At 47.0% G+C, this 16,115-nt stretch overlaps 1 protein-coding gene across 3 annotated transcripts in view; it reads right to left on the reverse strand.

Moving 5' to 3' along the window:
- Window positions 1-16,115, reverse strand: part of SPTBN1 (spectrin beta, non-erythrocytic 1) — a gene marked incomplete at both ends in the record, with an annotated part of 139,794 nt that overhangs the window by 102,946 nt on the left and 20,733 nt on the right. Inside the window, one exon of one of the 3 annotated variants that reach the window (XM_079721076.1) lies at window positions 6,013-6,121. The exons of the other annotated variants lie outside the window; for them this stretch is intronic. Coding sequence (XP_079577202.1) covers window positions 6,013-6,121 — 109 coding nt within the window. Of the gene's footprint in view, window positions 1-6,012; window positions 6,122-16,115 lie in introns of those variants that run through there. 3 annotated transcript variants of the gene reach the window in all.

A 16,115-nucleotide genomic window follows, 5' to 3' on the forward strand; every position in this document is an offset into this window, starting at 1 on the left:
ACTAGGCCTCACCCAGAGAGTTTCTGATTCAGTAGGTCAGAAGCAGCGCCTGAGAATTTATACTTAGAGCAAGTTCCCAGGTCATGACACTGCTACTGGTCTAGGTACCTCATTCTGAGAACCACTGAAACAAAGTATTCCATAATACTACTTCATTCATTTACTCCTTAATAAATACTTAGTGACTACTATGGGTAAGACAGGCTGTATCAGACTTTTGTCTTTATGCTCCCAGACTTTGTGAAATGTAAGGAAAGCAGAAAGGCAGATACTCAAACTGTAACCAAAGGCAGGATGTGAAAATCACAGGAGAATGACCAAGTGCTTAAACTTTACATCTTAAAGGAAAAGAATCCAAGCAGAGATTCTGATCACCTCTCCCTTGAATTAAGTGGCATCTGAATTGAACCTCAAAAAAAAAAAAAAAAAAAAAAAAATCCTGACATAAGAAATAATTCCCAGGGGGAAGAAACCAGGAGAGCAGGAAAATGCAGGGTAGGTTTAGGGAATCATGAGTACCGTGGAGTAAGGAATAGCAGGAGCTGGAGGTGGGCAGGTCAGCTGGAGTCAAATCCCAAGTTTTTGCAGGGAGATCTCTTATCAGAGCCTGCATTTAGGGAGGCTGGGGCAGCTGCATGGCGGGGAGGGGGGCATTAGGAAACCACGGAAAGAGACTAACACAGAGGAGGCAGCAGTGGGGCTGTGAACAGACCCCGTTCTAGGCCCAAGGCATGAGAAGAGGTGAAAATTGGGAACACAATCATCTAGAAAGCTTCCTCAGTAGCCAGGACGTTTAGAGTCCCATTCTTTCACTACCGTAAGTGGTATCTTTTCCTCAAACGGAGTAACTATCTCCCTCCTCTTCTTCCTAACTGGTCTCCAAAAGTCCTTTTTACAGTCATCCCAGTCAAGCACTGGACTTCAGCTAAAAGAATCAGTGTTCCCTTGACTGTCAGTGTTCCTAGACCACCAAAAACTGAGGGCACCACATGTCCAGAAATCTGAGCAGTTCTGCGCTCGTTAATTTTCCATGCCGCCAGAATGTATTCATGATATCTGGGTAATGGGTATCATGGCTCATACCTAACCTACACTTTGTGGCCCTATAGGAGAAGATCAAATTTGGAGTCAGAAAACATGGATTCTGGAGAGGTAGCCTCATACTGGTTGATCTTAATCCAGTGGTCTATTTCTTTATAAAAAGGAAGAGAATACCCCACAGGATTATTATTAGTACTAAGGAAATGCCCACTTATTTAGAATTTACTGAGTACTGGCTTCCATGCTGGGTACTCTGAGTAATCTCATGTAGTTAATTAAGCAAGATGGTACGTATTAAAGTGCTATAAATATTAATAATAATAATTAATAGTAGTACATCACTCAAAAAAGATTCTAATTCACAAATCTGCTTGGAAGTTCTAAATTTTGAGTTGAAACTGTTGTAAGCTGGTGAAAAGAGTTTTTTTTTTTAATTGGTGACTTATCCCACAAAGTTATGTGGGCTTAGAAAAATCTATAGTATCATAGTACAGCATTGGCAGGTATCCAGACCAGAACCCAGAAAATGTTCTTATAAATCTTGGCCACCCCAAAAAAACCAGGGTTATCATTTGTCACCAACTCTTTTCACTGTCACAGTGGGAAATATTTGAAGGCTATTACTTTATATCTAAGAACTTAAAGTTTTCTTCATGACAAGCAGGTGTAAACCCAGCAATCTTCTCTCTCTGTGGTTTATGAAAGTAAACAAGACAAACATCTAGGTCCCATAACAAACCGGAAAGTTCTTTTTAAACACTTAAGAATGCATTTTCCCCATGATCTGCGGGTATAAAACCAGCAAAATTCTTTCCCTAACAGTTTAGAAATCAAAACCAAAAAAATGAAGAAATTCAAGGAGGCAACCCTGAGAGAGCACGTAATAAACTTGAGTGTAACGCATTCCCACAGCCTGCAACTCTTTAGTCTCCCTCTATGTCCCAATGAAGACAGGTGACTCCATGATTCCTTCTGGACAGCTGGAAAAATTCACTGAGCCAGAACAGCTAAGAGAAAGCACCTTCTCCAGAAACACCAGGTGCTGGATGTCAGGGTCAGGCTGCAAAGAAGGCAGAGAAAGTTCATGTTGGTGTATTTCAACTAGATTCTGTCTTCATTACAACTCCACTGCCAGAACTGATAGAATCAGTGCTGTGAGGGGGCAGGTAGGAAGAAGAGAGAAGCAGGTTGGGGCTGGCATTTCACAAGGTCACCTTCGCTCTCTTTTTTTGCAGAAATAAAATAATATTAATATCTAGAAGTCTGGGAGGAGAAAGTTCGAGAACAACAATGTTCAGCCTGAGCTCAACAGTGCCTGGGACCTGGAACAAGCTATTTGACTCTACCTTTTCATCTTCAAAACCTCGGGGGGTGGGGGAGGGGCAATATAGGAGCAAGGGATTAAGAGGTACAAACTACTGTATGTAAAATAAGCTACAAGGATGTACTGTAAAACACAGGAAATAAGCCAATATTTTATAGTAGTTATAAATGGAGTATAACCTTTGAAACTGTGAATCATTATATTGTACACCTGAAACATATACTGTACATCAATTATACTTCAATTAAAAAAAAATCTCCTAAGTGTGCTATGAACACAAGATGAGATATAGACAAAGCTCCCACTAACACGTCTGGTGCATGGTGAGCACTCCATGAAATCTTTTTCCCACTACCCAACGGAGGAGACAAGGAGAAGCTTTCTGGAATAATGGAATGTAAGCACACTCTTAAAAAAATTGTAGGAAGGATTTCTATTGGTAAAATGGAAGGGCAGAACCTTTGAGGCAGAAGGTAGACAATGAAGGAAAAACCCAGGGCTGGGTTTCATGAGGAGCTGCAGGCCTGCCCACCTGGAAGATTTATTTGGTTGGAATGTAAAGAGCTGGAATAGGAATTTCGTGTCTGGGGCCATTTGGGGGAGGGTCCTGAATGCCAGGCTAAGGAGCCTGGAATTTAATTTGCGCAAGAGGCAGGCGCAACAGCCTCTGAGTAGAGGCGGAGCAGGAGTATCGTCTGATAAGGAGTGGAGCTGGTTGAGGTGAAACTGGAGAAAAGGTATCATCATGAACTTCTCCGTTACTACAAACACATTTTTTAAAAACATGTGAGGTTTTGTTGTGTTTCAGCAGTCCTCTCTTATTTAAAAGAGAAAAACAAAACAACAAATCTAACTGTATAAGATACACGAACAGATTCTGAGGAAGGTGGTAACTTAATCTTGCAGGTGAAATTCGAAAGAGATCTCAAGCGCGCAGTGGATATGCCTGTCAGGTGTGTGCCTGTCAGGTGTGTGCTGGGCGTCAGTGAGTAATGTTTGAAGCCATCAGAGGTGGAAGGTCCTATCTCTTATGCCAGGAGCATCAGTGTGAAAGACATCACTCTGCATCTCGGCCCCTTAAGCCCCTCAGTGAGGTTTTGTTTCTAATCACACTTATTTACTTACTGATAAATCTCTATAAACTATTTTATCTAAAAGACCAAACTCACTTTAACATTGTATTTCCCTTAGCTAGAACACTAAAACTCCGCCCCCTCCTGAGATTTTTAGGATCCAGGGTGAAAATATTTGAAACCAAGAAAACTGCAGAAATATCTCCTACAAAATCACAGTACTCTCAGACTCTAAGGTGTAGGCGCTAAATGAATAAGTTCATGTAAGAGGCACTAAAAAAAAAATCGATACAGATTCAGAGGTGTCGTTTGCCAGGATTGGGTTATAAGTACTAGGAAGGATTAAAAAGAGGAAAAAGGCAGCTTAGTAGGCATGTACAAAATTAAATCAGCAGACAGAATCTATGTGTTATCAAAGATGTGATGATTGGAAGAACTACAAATACTAAACTAAACAGTAAGTAACAAATACCAGACGGGGTCGGGGGGTAGGTGGGGATGGGAAAAGGTTTTATCAAAAATATTCCTCAAGTTGCTTAAAATGCAATCAAGGATGATGCCAACTGTCTGTAATTCTCCTGGGATCCACCATACTTGAGGCTTAATTCGCCCCGTCTCAGTTCCCCAACACGGGTGGTTTTCTGTTATAGAAGAAATACCAACACTAAACTTGTGCAACCTCTAAACCGCAATATTTAGAAATAAGAAAGTTATCTGCAACTAAATTAGGGGACAAAGGTCATTAAAAAAAATCACCACACAAAATGTGGAGCTCACCCCTTTTGAAGGGATTTCCTTGGGAAACACGAGGTAAAATATCAAAGGCACGCAGTGATTTTTTTCAATTAAAATTTTACTTTTCCAGAGAGGACAGTTTAAGACATTTCCTGTGTGTAAGCTCCACCCTCCTCAGTGAGCAGTTTTACAACTGTCCTCAAACCTTTCAGAGTAACAGCCTTTTGTTATGGGTGGGCCTGTGGGCACACTGCTCCCCACACCTTCTTGTATTTTCTCCTTGGTTTTCATTTCTTCTGAGACTACAGGAGGGGGTTCACTGGCCTCAGTAATAGGTTTTCAGATCAAGGATCCTCCTTGGTGCTTTCTCCTTGGCAGTATGATACAACGAAGTGAGGAGCCTGGGTCCTTTGAAGAAGAGGTGCATTCTGAATTCTCAGAACCTCAAACCTCAAACTGTGGGCCTTTGCTCACACACCCAGAAGATAATGGACACACCCCACTCCTCTATTTACCATCTTCAAGTCCCCACCCCGCCACCAGCTCTGGCTCCCCCTAAGTTTTCCAAAAAAGCAAATTCTACCTTCGAAGAGCTCAAGAGGGATGAAGCAAAGACACAACCATTCCCTAGAGAGAATGGAGCTTCCTCTTAGCTAACTGCCCAAGGAATGCAGCACAGCCTAGCAAATGTTTAAAATCATGTCCTGTTCTGCCTCTTGTTTTCCAGAACAGTGTCATTACTGTCAACTATTTCACAAGACAAATAAACCTGTGAATGAAATATAGCCTCCCCATCTCCCCAGTGAAAACATTCTAAGACTGAGCTGCTTCCTTCCTTCCTCCTCCTCCTCCTCCCAGGATCCACATTTGCGGCACCAAGAAGAGTTAAAATAAGAAACATACACCGTCTGCAAAGGCCACTTTTTCACAGCACTAGAATCATTCCCAGCCTATTACCGATTCCAGGGGCTTCCTAACGGAAGGAGTTCTGTTTTCAGTTACAAATCCTTTTTCATGTGTAAGCTCCAAGACACCACCGGCCAGGCCTGCTGGTTGGGCAGGGACAGCCAAGGGAAGGGGGCTGCAGGGGCCACTTCGGCCGCAGGCTGCAGGCCCATCACCCCACACACTGCTCTCCATAAAAATATTAGATTCGTTCAACTGTTTGAGATTAATACAGACTCCAAGAAACCTGTAATTGATCCAACTAATCTAACCCAATAGCACTGGAATGACAATAACTGGTTTTCATTATAAATTACATAGCTCACTAAATTGATGGCAAGGCTCTATCCCAACACAAGACATCAAAAGGGTTAAAATGAAGCTTCGGAATCAAAACTGTAATTTACCCAAGGCTTAGGAACAAAAAGACCACTCCCTCCTTCCCTTTGTTATTGTTCTACAGGGTGTCCAGCAGTGCACTTTACACCTTTAGGCTTCCCAGAGGTAAAAGGCTGGGTGCTGGGAGACGGAGGCGACCCGGAATCAAATACTTGCATACTAATAGGTCTATTATCATTGATCTACTAAAATGCAAAGACGGCTAAAAAGAGAGAAAATGTGTGTGCAGTGGGCAGCAGATACCTGACAACCAAGAGAGCCCAAGGGAAACTGGAGAGAGAGACTCCAAATGGTGGCTTTTCTGGAGTGAAGAGTGAGAAACTGTCTCCTTTAAGTAGTGAATGGGGTGCTCGCAGCCAACCAGAGGCTTTGGGGCCCGGCGCGCGGCCGCCGGTCTTCATTAGGGTCACGTACCATATGGCACAAATAAACCCTCAGAACCCCTGGAGGCAGCACGGCCCCCGGGCAGGCCCGGCCTTTGAGACGGGAGTTTACCTTGTAGCTGCTTGAATCTCCCTTCCAGCTGGTTGTAGTTGTAAGGCACCTGCCCCGTGTAAGCCGGCGACAGCGGCCCGGAGATGCTAGACGTCCTCTGCAATTCCATTATGCCCAGCGTAACGCCCCGGCGGGCTGCACGGTGGAAATCCCGCTCCGGCCCCCTCCTACCCCCATCCAACACGCAGCAGCTTCCGCAACGCTTGGCTCCCGGCCCCGGCTAAAAGGGCTGGACCTTAGGCAAGCCCCATCCCGGTGTGAAAGTCCAGCAGGCAGATCTGATAGGAAGTTGGCCGCAGGACAGTCCACCTTAGCCCGGCCACTCACGCATCTAATTCCTTGTGGCTTTCCTTCCTTTTGTGGCCCTTGGCTCTAGGCTTGAAATAAATTACCGAGGAGGGGCGGGAGAACGGAGGGAGGGAGGCGCAAGTCTTACTTAAAATTTTTTCAAAATACGGCCAATCCTAAACACGCCTCGGTCGCCGAGCCCGGGAGCTCGCGGGCACAGCGCACACACCTCCTCCCGGCTGCCCTTGGCGGCCGCCGGTTTGTAATTTAATCAGGAGCCACTCGCCGTGCGCTGGGCGGTGATGTCACCTGATTAGCATAACTGCATTGTAGAGGCAACGCAGGCTGTACCACGAGGGGCGCGGGGGAGGCCGGCCGGCCGCGGCCCCCACCCACCGGCCGCCGCGGGGCCGCCGGCCGCCGCGGGGCCGCCGACCCCCGGGTCGGGCCCAGGACGCGCCTGCAGCGGTGGTACCTTCCCAAACAAAGCTGCTGGAATTACAATCTTTTGTTGAGAGCCTCACGTAACGGAAAAGTCTCCGATTACTATCTCATGAAAAGGAGGCGGCCCGGTAGGGTAAGGCGCCCCGCAGGTCCCCGGCCGGGGCGGCTCCTCCACTATTTAGCTTCAGGAGCCCACGCAGCCATGCGGGCCGCGCACCTGGGCGCTCAACGTCCTCACCGCGCGGGCGCCGACCACGCGGAGGCGGCCCGGCCGTGCCAGCGGGTCAAAGAAAAAGTCCCTCTGGGCGTTGGGCAAGGCCACAGCGAGGGGGGCGGGGGGGAGCGTGTAAGTTCAGGCTCACGGAAGGATCTTCTCAGCAGACCTGCCGCTGCCAGTAAAAGACGTTAAGCGGAGGTTTTCCGGGATAACACCGGCCCTATAACAGTCACTCAATGCAAGCTTTATGGGAGCAGCGACTTGCAAGGCATTGTGGGAGAAAGGTACACAGGTAAACACCTCCAGGATCCCTGACCTGGATGATTTTAGGAACCAATGAGGAGATAAAAGAAATCACCCTGAAATCCTACTGTGATTTGTAAAACAAAGCCTTTAAACTTCTGAGTTCTTCAAAAATTTAAAACTCTCCTCCCTAACTTCTCCCACCAGTCTCAACCAAAAACAAAATCCTCTACATAGACAATAACAGTGATCAAAATGTGTTCTTGGGAAATAACTGACCCTAGTTTCCCACCCACCCACCCATCCCCTTTCTCAGTAACTACAGGCAGACAACAAATTACAAATTTAGCGTTTCAAGAGTGTAGCCTTGCAGCCATACTCACTGAAGAAGGTAATTTCATTCCTAAGGGATTCCAATCTGCCCTGAAGAGATGGGCCTCCACCACAGGTTTACTTTAGTCCCCAGGGCACTTGTAATTCAAGCAACTGCATCCTGTTCAGGACTAAAGTTAAAACAAACCCAGAGTCTAGCTAACTGCTCAACTCGGAACAACACCACTCCTTCCATCCACACCGCTGGGTTTTTAATGCAACCAGTGTCAACCTTGAGCTTTCTAAAGCCAGGCCCAGGATTCGAAGATATTTCTCCACATCCAAGATGTAGAGCATTTTCTAAAGCCCCTCTACTGCAATTCAAAACACTGACAGCAAGGTGGCAAAATGCAGGGTCTTGGAAGAAGCACTTGACTAGGATTCCCAAGACCTGAGTTTCTAGTCCTGGCCAAGCCTCTTAATCACTTATGACCTTAGAAGAAACCCTGGATTCTTTCTAAACCTCTGCTGTCAGACAGGGATAAGTCATGCCTACCTACAAGATTACTGAGGGGATAATGTGAAAATGCCCTAAAAATGGTCATACTATTCAAAATTAGAAGTATGTTTTGCAAAATGCACCTCTTCTTGATTTTTCCCCCACGTATCACATCAAGGCTACAAAGAGGAGAATGGAGAATTTTCTCATTTGAGATCTTTTTAACGGGCCCCTCTTCACTATTAAATATACTGGTGATATGTTAAGTCTCTAAGTGGCTAGCTATGGGCACACAAAAATGAGACTGCAAAGTGCTTGACAATTTACAACACATTTTTAATCTTTAAGCCACTTAGTGAACAGAGTATGAGTCACCACTCTTATTAGTCTCCCTTTCAGTTCCCTCTGGTACAGGGAAGTAGGTAAAATAAGCTTTCTAATTACCCAGGTTACATGCGATGTGATGGAGGGAGAGGCTGGGGCTCGTGTAGCCACACTGGATCCTCAAGAGCTCACTTAGAACAAGCCAGGTGAAGTGGACACATGTAAATACTAGAAAGAAAGGTTTTGAGGCTAGGAAAGGGTTTAATAACCCCACAGGGGCAGGGAGTGAGACATGGGAATGCTGTGGTGTGATGGGGCCAGGGAAGAAGAGGACCCAGCCCTAATGGCTCCCGTGACCACCTCCACCTCAGCAGCGGGAGGAGGTAAAGGACGGCCAGAGCACTCATTCTTTAGTCCACGCAGTATTTCCTGGACGCCAACCGTACGCAGGGCACACTGCCTGGTGTTTTGGAGGAGTCAAAGATAACTGGGAGAGATGGTAGCCAAAGGAGATGGGACAGATATGCCAATAGTCCAAAACCAGAACAGAGTGAGGAGTAGGTAGGGGAGGTGCAAGAGTTCAGTGGACAAGGAGGTCACATCTGCATAGGAAGGCAGGAAGAACAACTCCAGGAGGGACTGGCATTTGACCAGATCTTGAAGCACAGGTAGACTATCAACAGGCTGGGATGAGGGGGAAGCTCTTCTCCTAGTTGGGGGAAAGCAGCCCAAGTAAAGGCACCAACTGGACTGTCGGGGGAACAGCACCAGCGGGTGCTACCGTTTGACTGAAACATAAGGAACTAGGGTCAGGCAGGAGGAAAGCCAAGAGAGGCAGCCTTGGAACCACTGGAGATTTTTGAGCCAGAGGAGGATGGGTTCTGGGCTGGGCTCTAGGGACGATTAATCTGGCAGTGGTAGATTAGAATGGGTTGAAAGGAGAGAGACATTAAAGGCAGCAAGGTGGTCACTGCAGTTGTCCGGGTCAAAGGGCTAGTCAGGGTATGGCAATAGGAGCAGAAAAGAATGGGATGATGCAAGAGTTAATCCATAGGACTTTGGTAACCAATTCAAGTCCTATGGGACTTCAAAGTCTTTGGGAGGTTCAAAGGCTAGGGGTGAACTTCAGACTCTGGGGTTTTTAGAGCTGGCTGTGGGGTACAGGGGGGGAATGAACATTTTCTTCCAGACAGGCTGCAACTCCACAGGGTGACATGTCCAGAAGCAGTCAGGGACGTGGAAACAGAGCTCGAGGCTGAAGATACAGCCCGTGCACAGACTGAGAGTTGAGACTGCAGTGGGCTGAAGTCTAGGAAGGGATGTAAGAGGCAAGCAGCCCGAGCAGAGAGCCCTGGGGAAGGCCAGCATCTGGGAGGAAGGAGAAACAACAGTGGAGACACCAAGGGATTCATAGAATGAAAGTTCAAGAGAGGGAAGAGATATTCAAGCAGGAAAGGTGGTAGACGGATGGCAGCTCGTGCTGCAGAAAGAACAGGGAACAGAGAACAATGAGAGAACAGGTGATCCAGTGTGTGAATTAGGAGGTCACAGGGATAATACAAGCTGAAGTGAGGTCACAGGGAGTTGGAGAATGAGAAAACAGAAGATGGAGGGCAAGAAGGTAGAGGTGGTGAAGGCCAGATGAGGGAAGGGAGCTACAGGACCAGGGAAGGGTTCTGGGGAGGGCTGAGCTGGCATGTCCTCCGCGCACAGGCTTCAGCCCCGAGGTGGCACGGGCAGGAAAAGGCCGGCGGGCAATGGCTCACCGGTGTGGCTGGCACAGGCAGCCTCAGCCAAGAGGAGGCCCACTAACCTTCAGAGGCAGGCGGGCAAGGACGGAGACGTTCTGAGGAGGAAAGTAGGAATTTAAAGGAGCTTGCCCAGCTCTAACTCAATAAAGCAAGAGGCCAGGGGTCCGAGTTACAGTTTTATTTCTAGTGATCTGAGAAAAAGAATCCTGAAGACACCTATGACAGAAACACGCAGCGTGTGAATGGGAACATTAATGCGGGCGGTGGGGTTCAGAATGCTCGACAGTCAAGCTTCCCGCAGGAACAGACCCTGCCATCTCGGCCTCTCCCCTCCATCTTTTCTAACCTGAAAAATTACTGTCCCTCCCCAGCACCAAGGATATCAACACATGTGGCCAACCCTGCTAAGTGGCTGTGCCTGCCTTCAAGCTGCATCAAGATCCCAAGGCGTGAGAATTCCCTGGCAATCCAGTGGTTAGGACTTGGTGCTCTCACTGACAAAGGCACGGGTTCAATCCCTGGTCAGGGAACTAAGATTCCACAAGCTGCACGACACAGCCAAAAAAAAAAAAGAAAATGATTCCAAGGCGTAATGAAAGATGGCCACGATTGACTGGTCAAGTCAGCTATGGGTCTGAAGCAACTGAAGCCCAAGTAACATGTATCTGCTATCCTTGTGATGCCAGAAAGGTCAAGCCAAGTTGCTATGGTTATCTGTAGACAGCACAAATCAGAAGTGCTGTGGTGTGGTGGAAAGACTCAAGACCACAGTCAGGTTCTCAGGCTCACCCCAACTCCTGAGGACCACCAAGAAGCTAAGTAATTGCACAGGTGCCTTACCTCCCTGGGCCTTGCAATCCTCGCCCACAAATCAAACAGGTTGGAATCTATGGTCATAAAAACTCCTTCTGGTTCTAAATGTATGAGTGATTTGAGTTCAATCTCCACATAAGCTGAACGGCCATAATAACAACAACATCACATTATTACAGCACCCTGTAGCTTTCATATACATTTTCTCAAGTGAGGTAGGTATTGTGTCCATTTTGCAGACAAGGCAACAGAGGTTCAGAAAGATACAGTGTCTTGCCCAGGGCCGCACAGCTACTGAGGCAGAGCCACACCTGGATGGCAGACCTATCGGTCTAGCGATGTTTCTCCTATGTACTCAGAGTATACTATCAGCTTACTAATGGTGTCTACGCTTTTCAGAAAAACCCTAAGACTCGATAAATGGTATCAAGGTAAACCTAAAACCCAAGCAAGCCTCCACACGAACCTAGACAACACTTAGTTTGGGTCAGGATCAGGCACGTTCTCTGCTGGTTCACACACAAGTTGCTACTTGCAGGGTTCCCTTGTTGTGAATGGGTTTTGTCTGGTCTTGTCTTATTCCTTTTCTCATACTTGGTGGACCTGTAACTAAGATTCTGTATGATTTAGCATGTAGCACGTGAAGGGGAACACTAAGGGAGTGAGATTAAACCTCTGTTTGTTCCAAGAGGCTTTATGTAGTCTGGGAGGTCAAAAGAAAAAAAAAAAAAAAAAAGATTGCTTTTCCTGCATTACAGCAAGCTTGAAAGGGTAAAACATGGGGTGTTCATTTCCTGAACATCTGAACATTAGCAAGATTGAAATGTCTGGGAGAGGATGCCCAAAATGCTAAGATGTGATGGGATCTGTACACATTCAAGGACTTGAAAAGCCAACCCAAAGAGCTGGGAAAGAAGTGGTAGGAACAGGGAGTGAACCAACAAGGTTTCACATACAAACTATCTTGCCAAATTCTCTGCCGCTTTCTACTGCTGTTTCCACATCTGCCTTTCGTGTTCATCGCGGTCAAATCCCTCGACAGCTGGACGACCACAGCCAATTTCTCCTGAGCCTTTCTTTATAGGAAACCAAAATACTACTACTAAAATAATCCTCTTCCACCCATGTGGCCAAATAGACAAGCGGGCTCCAAACCATACTGCTGCATTTATGCTCCCTGCAGCTGAAACTTATATTATCTTTCTGTCTCGTCTCCCCAATTTTCCTTCTGTCTTACCTCTCTGGCCCACCCATTCCCTCCTCCAGGAGGCTCCTGCCCACCTCCCCCAGTCTTGAACCTTAACGTGATCATTCTCCTTCTACTTCTACTATATATAATGCCTGGAGAGCCTCCCACCCGATAACTACCTAGTTACGGCTGGCCTTACTCCCCAAAGCCTGCCTCAGGATGCATCTTCTCTTAGAACCCATCCCTTTTTCAATGGAAACAGCCCCACTTACCAGAAAACTCAACCAACCAACCAAGCATACAACCATGAAATCTAGCCAAAACCAGAAAACAAGAAATTATCTGAAACCTCCTTTTCCCACCCCAAAGAACAATTTTCACAATGTCCCACTGGCAGACAAATCTGTGACACTGGCATTTCTGTGCCTGCCAAGCTCTCCAGAATGTCTCCGTTCTCAGGGCCTACAGCCTGGGTGGCTGGAAGCAGTCAGCAGCACTTCCCCTCCCCTCACAACCCACAGGACTCCTAGATCAGGGCTGAGACCACCCCCATATTTTCCCCTAGAGCACTGCCCACTGAGTGTTTGGGTCAGGGTTTGGAAATGCAAAGCCAGAGGAGGAAAGGTCGTTAAAAACAGACTTGGAATCTAGGAAGCTGGCTCTGCCACTTTCTAACTTGGTGATTCTGAGCCTGAAAAACTGGCCCAATAATGCGACCAACCTCAAAGAGTTTTTCTATAATTGAGTTAAATGTTTAGAAAGATCTTAGCACCATCATAGCAGCTATGATTACTAGTCTTTAAACTTCTCATAGAGGAAATCTCAAAAACGAATTCTACCCCACCTCTTCACCAAGGAGGCTACCAGCTGGAGGATGTTATAGGTTCCACGTGGCATCACTGTCCTCAGGCTGGGAACCCCTTTGGATTTTGGGACAAGGACAGTTCAGAATAGCAAGACCAGTCCTCCACCTGGGAAGTACTCACAAACCCCATTCCCTCTCTGTAACTCACCCCATTATGCACTGGGAAAGGCATATTCAAAATCATATTTTATAGTCATAAAAGTAGTAATATCTCAGAGATAGCAAGAACACAATACTATGAAACAAGTTATAAAAGGCCTATGTTTTTAGAAAGGCCAATGTTTGTTTGAGGTGGGGCTATCAGATTTGATACTTCGGGACTCAGACTAAGTAGAACAAAGATTAAAGGGAAGGCTAAAGGTATTTTCCATCCACAACAATTGCTTTCTCTGTGCCTTGGAGGATATGCATGGATGGATGGATGGACAAATGGATCTCTCTCTCTCTTTACACACACATTCACCCCCCCCACACACAAAATCATATAGTTTTATGGCTGAAATACCGGGGCAAATCTAATTTTTATTCATATCCTTTTCCTGTTTCTTTTTCCACTGGTCACAGCAGAACTGAATACAAAGCACTGACATCTCTGCTGAGAAAGAGAAAAAATGGCAAGTTACACTCAGTAACAAGCACCCAAGGTCCCGGGGGAAGGAAGGAATGCAGTTTATTGAATCTTCTACCCCAGCCAAACCTTATCCTGCATTCTTATCTCATCTGTTATCTGCACATGCAAAGCTTCCCCGCAGAGGCAAAAGAAATGCTCCAGTCCAGAGGCCCCACCTTTGGCAAACAGGTGTGTTGCTATGCCTGTGAATATATAACACCAGCCAGAGCCAAGACTGGGCTCCTCCACACAGGTAGAATGGTTCAAAGGAAAGAACATCTGAGGAATGCAGTTGGGGCCAGGTCTGCTCTTGCCCAGGATTTTTGATTCTGCTCCCCACCTCCAACTTGGAGGGAAAAGGCTGACACACACAGGTATTCAGAGCCATCGGGCCAGTGTTTTACAAAGGGGCAGATGGAACAGTGACAAGACGCTGTTTCCTGGTAGCACGGCTCGTGGGAAAGAAATGGGAAAAGAGGAAATACAAATCTATTCTTTGTGAAAATAGGCCTTTGGACCCTGCCCACAGGTATCCACACCCAGGTTATCTTTTCCAGGGCTTAACACAGACTGGCTGTAATGAGAAAGGGTGAAAAGAGCAGGTTGAACAGGCATGTGGAGAGGAAAGGAAGAAAAGGAAGGGAGTGAGGGATGCAAACCTCATCATCAAGACACAGGCCCCGCCGCTCCTGGTTTGCACAGAGCAAAAGCCAACCCACCCAACAAGTTCTCAGCCCTACCGTGTTCTCAGCTCAGGCCATCTGAGGGACCCACAGCGTCATAAGAAGTGATTTCTTCTCTGCAGGCACTTTTGGCCCAGAGGAGGAAACAGGACACACCAACACACATAGACATGTACACACAAATGCAAAGATGTGATAATGCATGACAAGTGAGGTTAGTGAGAGTTGGTGTGAGTACCACTCTGAATGGATCAACAACAGCATTCTTCTCCTTGGCTGAGAAAAGAACAGAGCAGAGTGGGGTTCCTTCCACCCGAATGCTCTCCGTTGCCATACCATCCTATCTGCAATTTTAATGTGGCTTCTCACCAAATCCCTGACAACATGTGCCATGCTAACACGAGTGTGTAGGTTACTGCACTTATTAACTGGGCATGGGGGATGTGATTTCTCACTCTGAAAAACAGGCACCGATTACCCAGCTTCAGGGCCATGGAACAGTGCATGCAGCCCTGGCATGTTAAAGCGTGAAATATTTTAAGGGTGCAATCATTTCTTCATCCTCTGCACCTGAGCCTCTGCTGATCCCTCAATGATACAGCACAGCCTCCTTCCCACAGGGCTTGGCCAGGCAGCCACTCGTTGGGTACAGGCCCTGAATAATTCATGGTCAGCCCAGTCACTCAGGAGCGCCAAGGCCCGCCAGATGCCATTAACTGGGAGGCAGGCTCCAGGCTTACAGTAGAAGAATGAAATACTATCAACGGCCTCAGAGACCTTCTTTACAGAACCTGACAATCCTTCCCTGTTTTCTTTTTCTCCCCATTTGAAACCAGGTACTTTCCCACCAGATCAAAGTGTAACTGACTTTTACTCTAAGGAGGACAGGTCCCAAGTACAGATGGGGAGGGGAGAAAGTGACGTCCTCAAGTGAGCGCTTGGTCAGGATGTCATTCCCCCACTCAGCATGCTGAGACGACACAGGGGAAGGGCCAGACACTGTGCCTGACGCCAGACAGATGCTCAATAAATGTCAGTCCTCGTCCCCTCCTCCTTCCTGTCTCTCTGCCCCAGCCAAACTGATCCCCACCACGTGTCTCGGGCTTTCTCCTCGCCACGCCTCTGCTCGTGGCGCTCCCCTCTCCTCTCCCTCTCCCTCTCCATCTAGAGTCCACCCATCCTTCAAGCCCAACTCAAAACTTCCCTCCTCAAGGAAGGCTTCCCAGATTATCCCAGCTGGAATGATTGCTCCTTTTCAGAAACCCTATACCCATACTGTCAGCCCCACATCGTCTGGCACCTTTTGTGTGCTGCCTTAAGAGTTTGCTTATCTCTTCTTGGGCACCAGTCTTATCTACCTAATTAAAATAATGGAGAATGCACCCGTTACAGACTCAAGAGAAGTGAAAAGTGTACTCCAGTCTCAGCTTCTGACACTGACTGGCCTTGCTGACCCAGAGCCCGGCCCTTGGCTTCTCAAAATGCTCTCCCTGAAAACGAAGAGATCTAAAATAGAAAATCTCCAGGGCCCTCTGGATATAATGCTCTTGGAAATACATCATGATCTGTTTTAGGGCAGATGCAAGTCTTACATAACCTTCACTCCACACCTAGCCCAGCATCCTCTAAGAAACAACTGTTTAAAAGCGACTTAGGCATTTCAGAAGCCTGCACAGTGAACAGAAGCCTGAACAGAGCAAGGGCTCTGTGAGATAGCTGACACCATATGGTACACCGCAGGGCCTGTTCCACCTTACGTAACACCCCCATCCATACCTTAATCCTTCACAAGGAGATGAGAGCTAGAACTCTGAACAGGTGTCAAGAAGGTCCTTGTCAAAATTCATCCACCTGAGCCAGCCATC

This window comes from Hyperoodon ampullatus (genome assembly GCF_949752795.1).
Source record: "Hyperoodon ampullatus genome assembly, chromosome: 15".
Taxonomy (NCBI): domain Eukaryota; kingdom Metazoa; phylum Chordata; class Mammalia; order Artiodactyla; family Ziphiidae; genus Hyperoodon; species Hyperoodon ampullatus.